Source organism: Cynocephalus volans, chromosome 8, assembly GCF_027409185.1.
Source record: "Cynocephalus volans isolate mCynVol1 chromosome 8, mCynVol1.pri, whole genome shotgun sequence".
Taxonomy (NCBI): Eukaryota; Metazoa; Chordata; class Mammalia; order Dermoptera; family Cynocephalidae; genus Cynocephalus; species Cynocephalus volans.
In genome coordinates this window covers 21528731-21537336 of record NC_084467.1, presented here as the reverse complement: position 1 = coordinate 21537336, position 8606 = coordinate 21528731, and the positions used below count along the sequence as shown (strand labels likewise).

General features: G+C 53.1%; 1 protein-coding gene across 1 annotated transcript; it reads left to right on the top strand.

Moving 5' to 3' along the window:
- The first annotated feature begins 3521 nt into the window (after positions 1-3521).
- On the top strand, positions 3522-8512 carry FCN3 (ficolin 3). The gene is given in 10 exon segments (XM_063105729.1): positions 3522-3612; positions 3883-3978; positions 4327-4371; positions 4622-4654; positions 4990-5022; positions 5188-5300; positions 6990-7106; positions 7221-7245; positions 7354-7488; positions 8271-8512. Coding segments are annotated over 10 exon segments (930 nt in total).
- The last annotated feature ends 94 nt before the right edge of the window (positions 8513-8606 follow it).

The window sequence follows — 8606 nt, the reverse complement described above, 5'->3', positions numbered from 1 at the left end:
GTACCTGGCCAGCGTGGAGTTCCAGGTTACTTCCCCACCCCTCCTGCCTAGGGAGGTGTCTTCTCCCTGGGGCTGCCCTAAGGACAATGACTCCCTCCCAACGTCCCATGTGAGCCACACCCCTTCTCTCTCCTCCGGTTGGGGGGCTCTCTGCCAGACTTGGCCTGGGCCCAGCGTCTGGGAGCCCAGCTGAACCTGTGTCTTTGTCCCCTCATGCTGCCAGCAGGGAGGAGAACCAGTAGGTGATAGGCCAGGCGAGCCTGCGGCCCGCAATTCTGTGGCCGTGGGCGGGAGCTGGGCCCGTGTGTCTGGTTTGGTTTTCCTCTGGGAAGGGGAGCCATGCTTGAGGCCCCCCGTGTGCCGTGCATGCTGTGGGGCGGGCTGCCGCAGCCCATGTTAAAGTGTTTGCTCTTCCAGCACTCACTGCTCTGAGACGGGGTCACCTCCCTGAGTGTCCTCTCTGTCTGGCCTCCACAGACTCTGACTCCCTCGGGCCCGTATTCCACATGGAGGGGAAGGAGGATGCAGAAGCTGCCCTCTTGGCCCTCTTGTGGGCACTGGGGGTGGGAAAAACTTTGGCCACCAATTTCCAGCCCCTCTGGGCACCAAGCAAGCTTAGCTCCCAATGACTGACTTCCCCTCCTGTCCTGGGTCTGGTACCTGCAGCTGAGAGCATCTTTCTACCACCTCGTGTCTCATCGTCATCCCTGCTGGGCCCCCAGCCTGGCATCTGGGTTCTGTGCCTGCCTCTTCCCACCAACCTGGCCTGGGCACTGCCCCCAATAAAGGAACTCTTTCCAGCACTGTGCTCCATGCCCTGTGTCTTGGTCTGTGTGTGGATTGGATGGGGTGAGGGTACGGCCATTGTCCTCCCCTTACCAGGAATTTCACCTAGGACTGTTGCTGTCACCTTTTATACCTGTTTAGCCCCTTCTCCTGTCCCTTTACAGATGAGAGTATGGAGACTCAGGTAAGTCCACCCGCTCAAAATCACACAGCTGTATGGGGCAGGGCTGTGGTTTACATCCAGGCTTTTCTGACTCCAGAGTGAGCAGAACTTCAGAACTTCCCTCCAGAGCCATCTCTAGGCTCTCTCAGCTCTCTAAAGTTCTGTCTCTGTCCCAGTGACAAGGTGGAGAGTCCCTGGGGACTCTCAGGCAGCCATTTCTGGCCTTCCTCACTCAGGCCCTGCTGAAAAGCCCGGCCCCTGCCCACCCCCCAATCCCTGGCACAGAAGTCTTCCTGACTAAGAACGTCTCGCACTGACTGGGCACTTGCTGGGAGCCAGGGATGTAGCAAAGTGTCTCTTGTCTTCATCTCATTTAATCCCACGGTTGTGCTAGGAGGAGGAGAGAAGTGGAGAGGAGTGGTTGAGAGCTTAGCCTGTGGAGCCTGGCTGCTCCATGTGAGCCCTGGGCCTTAGTTTCCTCATCTGTAAAGTGAGATAACAACAGTATCTGTCTCAGGGGATGTGAAGAAGGTTCAGAGCAAGTGCATGTGCTCTACTTGCTTCATTCCAGCTGGGCAGCCTGAGCTCGAGCCTCCCCTTCCATCCCACGGCCCTTTGGGGTCTCTGGTTGTAGCCAAAGGGGCTCTGAAGGACGCTGGAGCTACTCCTTCTGCCCGCACGTCACACCACTGTCTTCAGTGCCAACCACAGTCCACCTCCTTGCCCCGTGCCTCTCCGCTCCCAGCAAAGCCTCCCATCCTCTCGGACATCAGCCTGGCCCCTGGCACTCGGATCTGCTTGTGTCTCAGCCTGCCTTGCTTTTTCTTTTCTCCAAGCCTTTACACATGCGGTTCCTCCTGCCTGGATCACCCTTCCCTGGCTTCTCCCCACAATACAATTTATTTTCCTTACCCTCCTTTATTGGATGTTTTCTTATTCTTTTCAAAAGTAGTAAATCCCTGTGAAGAAAAAAAGGACTATGCAGAAGTTTTTATATAGGACTGGCTGGTTAGTTTAGTTGGTTAGAGCATGGTTTTGATGACACCAAGGTCCAGGGTTCAATCCCTATACCGGCCAGCTGTCAAAAAAAAAAAAAAAGTTCAGAAGTTTTTTTGTTTAGTTTTGCTTTAGTGGCTGGCCAGTATGGGGACAGAAGTTTATATTGAGTGACAATCACTGATCCCCCTGGTACCACTTCCCGGAAATAACTATGGTTAACAGTGTGTTTCAGACCTTTTTCTGTGAATTTACAACATATATACACACATTTAGCATTTTTAAAATACAAAGTGGGTTCAGGCTATACATACTGTTCTGAGACTTCGCCCTCCTCATTATAGATCAGATTTGCACTATGACTTGTCCAAATGGTCATTAAGTTATTTGGATCATATCAATGGCTGGTTGGGTGATTTCCACGTTGACTTATAAACAGCCATGATGAATAGGTTTGTCTGCGGATCTTGGCACATGTGTGGCAGAGTTTGGGGAGGGCAGATTCCTGGAATCTGCAGTCTCAGGGCATCCCTCTCACTGATTCATCCCGTCAGGCAAAGTCAGCCTCCACTTTCCCTGACACCTCCTTGTACCTCAGCCCTCCGCATGCTCACAAGCACTGGCACAGAGGAGGCCCTCAGGGAGGGTTTGCTGAATAAATGTGGGAGCGAGCCTTCCCTCTTCTCCCGCATCACCTGAGGTCCCTCTCCAGCTCAGACTTCACCCCTCACATCTGGACCATGGCTGCTGCCTCCCACTGGCCTCCCAGCCTCCAGGCCCCCTGCATGGGCTGCCCATGTGATTGTCCTATATTAGCAGCTATTTCTTAGGCCCCAAGGGACCTGACTTTGGGCCTGAAGTCAGTTTTCTAAGGTGTATCTTCCTGGTGAAGGCAGGGGACTTGGATAAAAGCTCTGTGGTTCTGGGCATGTAAGGTACCAGAGAGAGAAGTCATATCCCATCTCTGGGCCTCAGTTTCTCCTTCTTTATTCATTCATTTAACCACTACTTATTGAGTACCTGCTTTGTACCCAAGCTTATAACCCAGAGCCAATAGTACGGACTAAGAGCGAGGCTATGTAAGGATCAGAGGCGAAGTACAAGCCGCACTCAGTGTGACACCTGAGTGAAGTAGGTGCTCAGCAAATGGTAGCAGTGGTCACTATTAATAGTGGTGACAAGGATCAGGGAAGGATTCCTAGTGGAGATGGCCTTAGGGCTGGACCTTCATGGACAGGTGGAACTTGACAGGTAGAGACGAAGAGGAGGGAATTCCAGATGGAAGACACAGATGAGCCAAGATTGGAAGGTGGAAAAATCCATATGAATGTAGCGGTCTGGAGAGATGGCTGGGGAGCCCTGGAAGCCATGATCAGAAGTTGGACTCCATCCTGGTTGGACAGGCAAGGATAATGCCCATTCTCTCTGGGACTGAGGGAAGAAATGCCCCCATCCCCTGCTGACTCCAGCCCAGGTGGGTGTCCTTAGGAGACAATGAGAGGAAGTCTTGCTTCATGTCCTTCCGCCAGCCTGGCCCCCTTATAAGCTGGCATCCTCCCTCTTGTGGCCCTGAAAGATGGGCCTACTGTGGGCCCCACTCTCCCTGTTGCTCCTCCTGCTTGGGGGGCCTGCCTGTCTGTGGACCCAGGACCACCCCAGCTGCCCAGGTAGGGGCCTAGGTGTCCTCCCCACCAACCCACTCCTCATTCTTTCCCTGGGTGTCCTTCCCCCACCCAGGCTCACTAGCCCCAAGGAGCAGGGTGGGAGTGTGATAATCTGGGCTCTGCATGTAAATATATGCAAATAGGCCAAACCCTTGCCAGCTCAGGTGACAAGCATCCTGACAGCTAGAATCCGGGAGATGGAAAGAGATGTGCACAGGGGTCCAGGAGAGACATGCCCACCCTTTGCCCACTCTGCCCGGTGTCTCCCTGCAGAACCCAGGGAACTGGAAGCCAGCAAAGTTGTCCTCCTGCCCAGTTGTCCTGGAGCCACAGGAAGGCCTGGGGAGAAAGGGGACCCAGGTCCTCAAGGTGAGAGATTCTGGAGAGCCGGCAGGGACCTTAGGGTGAACTGGGAAGGCTGGAGATGCCCTGATTACTGTCTGTGCTGACAAGCCACGACAAAGGGGCAAGGAACCTACTCTACCAAGCCCCATGCTGGGCGCCCAGCATCCTAAGATCAACTCTGCCAGGTAGGTAGTATCATCACCATTTTCCTGAGGAGCAAAGTGAGGCTCAGAAAGCACAAGTTGTTTGCCCATAATCACAGAGCTAGTAAGGGGTGAAACTGGGACTTGAACCTTCTGGCTCCAAATCCCTCCCTTCTTTTTGGTCCTGGGCATGGGGCAGGACTCAGCATCTCTGCCTCTGGGATTTCAGGGCAACCTGGGCCACCGGGCAAGATGGGCTCCAAGGGTGAGCCTGGTGAGGGTGTGGGACTGGGAACCTCCCCTCCCCTCTTTGCTTCTGTTCCTGGGCTAGAGGGTAGGATATGTCTGCTTGGCTGCTGCTAAGCAATTGGCTATGACTGCCCTCCCACAGGGGAGAAGGAAGGCAGGCGGGAGTGGGGAGGATTAGGAGAAGGGCCTGCACACCCACGCCACTGGTGGTTCATGAGCATTCCCTTGGGGGTGCTCAGACCTCAGAGCCAACACTCAGTCCTTCTCCGTGCCAGGAGATCCAGCAAACCTGCTCCCATGCCAGGAGGGTGAGGCAGCCTTCGCAGGAGCCAGGAACTTGAAATTGAGCAGTGCTGGGGTGTTGGTGGACCCCCAGGCATGGCCACACCCCTTCCCACATCCCTTCCTCAGACCCCACTTCAGAGCCCCAAAGAAACTAAGAGGTCTCCTGGGGTCCCACACTTGACCTTTTCTAGTTCCAGGGGGTGGGGGGCAGGGAATATCTTGGGGGCCCCCCTCAGTCCATCTCTCTTCTTTTTTTTTTTTTTCCCCTATATAGGATCCGAACCCGTGGCCTTGGTGCTATCAGCACCGCACTCTACCGAGTGAGCCACGGGCCGGCCTACCATCTCTCCTCTTCCAGGCCCCAGGAGCTGCCAGGAGCTGCTGAGCCAGAGTGCCTTTTTTTTTTTTTTTTTTTTTAAGATGACCGATAAGGGGATCTTAACCCTTGGTTTGGTGTTGTCAGCACCACGCTCACCTGGTGAGCTAACTGGCCATCTATATATGGGATCTGAACCCGTGGCCTTGGTATTATCAGCACCACACTCTCCCGAGTGAGCCACGGGCTGGCCCCAGGGTGCCTCTCTGAGCAGCTGCTACCCTCTGTGCCTGCCTGAAGGCAGGGTCCTCCTGGTTTTTTGCGACATGGATACTACAGGGACAGCTGGCTGGTGAGAGTCTGAGAAAAGGGGCCAGTAGGCCAGACCCCATGGTCACTTGTCTCTCTTCCCCTTCAGGAGGAGCCAGAGCCCAGTGGAGCAATGCACTCCTTAGAGTAATTCTCCAACAGATGTCTGAGCCCCCAGTGGAGCCTGAAGAAATCCAAGAAGGCTTCACAGAAGAGGTGCCATTTGAAAGGACCTTGAAGGTTGTGTAGAAGTTCTCTAGACAGATGAGATGCAAAGAGGCATTCAAGATAGAGGTAAAAATAAACTCTGGTCTACCATACGACCCAGCTATCCCACTGTTGGGAATATACCCAGAGGAATGGAAATCATCAAGTCGAAGGTATACCTGTTCCCCAATGTTCATCGCAGCACTCTTTACAATAGCCAAGAGTTGGAACCAGCCCAAATGTCCATCATCAGATGAGTGGATACGGAAAATGTGGTACATCTACACAATGGAATACTACTCAGCTATAAAAACAAATGTAATACTGCCATTTGCAACAACATGGATGGACCTTGAGAGAATTATATTAAGTGAAACAAGTCAGGCACAGAAAGAGAAATACCACATGTTCTCACTTATTGGTGGGAGCTAAAAATTAATATATAAATTCACACACACACACACAAAAACGGGGGGGTGGAAGAAGATATAACAACCGCAATTACTTGAAGTTGATACGACAAGCAAACAGAAAGGACATTGTTGGGGGGGAGGGGGAGAGGGAGAAGGGAGGGAGGTTTTGGTGATGGGGAGCAATAATCAGCCAAAATGTATATCGACAAAATAAAATTTAAAAAAATAAATAAATAAAATAAATAAATAAATAAATAAATAAACTCTGGGAGGCAGGAGAGTACAGAGGGCTTGGGGGACCACGTGAGTGAGCAGAGAGCAGGTGTGGGTGATCGGCTGAGGTCTGTCAGCGTGGGTCAAGCATGGATTGAGGACTTCTGCAAAGGCCAGCAAAGTCAGCAAAGGCCTAACTGAGTGAGCAGTGTGGAGGGCAGTGTGGGAGCCACAGAAGATTTATAAGCAAGGGAGGGACCAGATCAGACTTACGTTTTACAAAGATGAGTCAGGCTACACTGTGGAAGATGCATTGCAGTGGGACAAGGGAGGAGCAGGGGTACACGGGTTAGAAAGACTGCTGGGATCTGGGCAGCAGAAAACAGTGGATGGTGGCAGCAATGGAAATAGATTTAAAGATATTTAGGAGGGAAACTCTACAGGGTCAGGGGACTGCTTGGGTTAGAGGAGGAAGGTGGGGGTGGGGACATCAGGGTAAGGCCAGGAACCTACTTGACCCTCTGGGGATAACCTCTCTGCTTTAAATATCTTGGTTCTTATAGTAAATGAAGGCAAGTTATTTGGAGTCTGGCTCCCAGAAGGACTGACCATCTCCCAAGAGGAGAGGGACAGTGTTTCTATCATTTCGTTCTCCCATAGGGCTTGCAAGGTTTTGGTGTGAAATTGAGCGTCAGTAAAAGTTAATGAGGGAATGTCAAGTTTGCCAATATATTTACAGGCAAAGCTCACTTGAGAAAATCACATTTTATCAACAAGCCCACAATTCAAAGAGGGGGGGAAATGTCTACCCACCCCCTACAGCTCAGCCACCCCCAGCTGCCTTCCCAAACCCCATGTGCCCCTGGAGTAACAGCTGGTGAGCCAGGCCCCTCTGCCTCCTGGGTGTTCCAGAGATGACAGGATAGTTCTGTGCATTTCTTCTGCTCTTGGTCCTCCTACAAAGCAGGTTTGGGAAGCCAGGAATCTGAATCCTGGCTGGGGAATGAGGGTTTTTTTGTTTTGGTTTGGTTTTTTGTGGCTGGCCAGTTCAGGGATCTGAACCCTTGACCTTGGTGTTATAACACTTCACTCTAACCATCTGAGCCAACTGGCCAGCCCCTGGGGAATGAGAATTTGCACCAGCTTACTGTCCAGGGTGAGTTCCCAGATGGGATCAGGGGGCCCGAGGGGTACTGTCTGCCATCCTGAACCCCCACCTCGGGATCTGAGGAGTCCTCCAGCACTGCCTCCCCCTTCCTCCCAGGTACCCGGGAGCTGCAGGTACAGCTGGAACACTTTCATGGCAACCGTACCCTTGCCTGCTGTGTGACCTTCCTCCTCCTTCTAGAGGCAGACCACTGCCAGCTGGTGCCGGGCAAGTTCTTGGAGGACACTGCAGGTGAGCGAGCCTGAGATGGGGCCCTGGAGGAGGGGAGCAGGGAGGAGGCTGGAACCTTTCCCAGCACTGCCACTGCCACCATGAATGGCCCAGGACAATTCCTTCACCCCTGTGGGCCTCAGTTTCCTCATCTGAGAAGTGGCAGTTGTGAGCCAGAATGGTACAGGAGTGAAGAATTTGGGCTCCGGAGGCAAACAGACCTGAGTTTGAGTGCAGCTCTGCCACTTACTAGCTTTATGACCTTGGGCAAATCCCTTCCCCCTCAGAGCCTCAATTTCCTCCTCTATGAAATGGGCAGAGAGGGGGTCGTGGGTGCCATCTGAGGCTCTGTTGAGTGTCAGCATCCTCTGCTTCAGAAGAGGAACAGGGAAGACTTCTTTCAGAGAAACAGTGACTGTTGGGGAGAGATTTGAAAGAGGGAAGTGGTTATGGGAGGTGCCTCAGGGGTGCCCCTCTCCTGCCAGCTCTCCCTGACAGGGTTGCTCAGGCTGCTGACGGGAGCTGACAGGAGACAAAGAAGTGAGAGGGAAGCTGGAGATTCTGGAGGGGTAAGGCAAGGGGAAGAGCTAGTGGATTTGGAGCCAGACAGTCCTGATCAAGTCCCACTGCTGCTGTGACTAACTGAGTGACCTTGGGCAAACAACCTGGCCCCTTGGCGCTGCTGTTTTCTCATGGGGCCTGGTAACATCCGCCTCATGGTTGCTTTGAGACTCCCGTGAGATATCTCCAAGAATGCCAGGCATGGTGCCAGGTGCCAAGTTGCCTTCCATCCCCTCTTCCAGAGGACTCCTTGAGCTCTCACAACAGGAATTGCTTTACCATCTATCATGCTGACCATGATTAGAATGAGAGCAACTGTGCAGCGATTGTCCATGGAGCCCAGTGGTACCGATCCTTATATCAACCCAACCTCAACAGGTGCTACGCAATGTCCGAGGCCACTGCCCACAAGAATGGCATCGACTGGGCCTCAGGCCTTCGCGTGGGCCACGCCTACTGCAAGGTGCGGATGATACTTCACTAGGTCACCCTGGCAGCAGGGCTTATCTCTCCCAGGCGGCTTCCGGACCCTCGGACCCTCAGCCACCTCCCCATTGCCAACTACCTCCGCTTCCCTG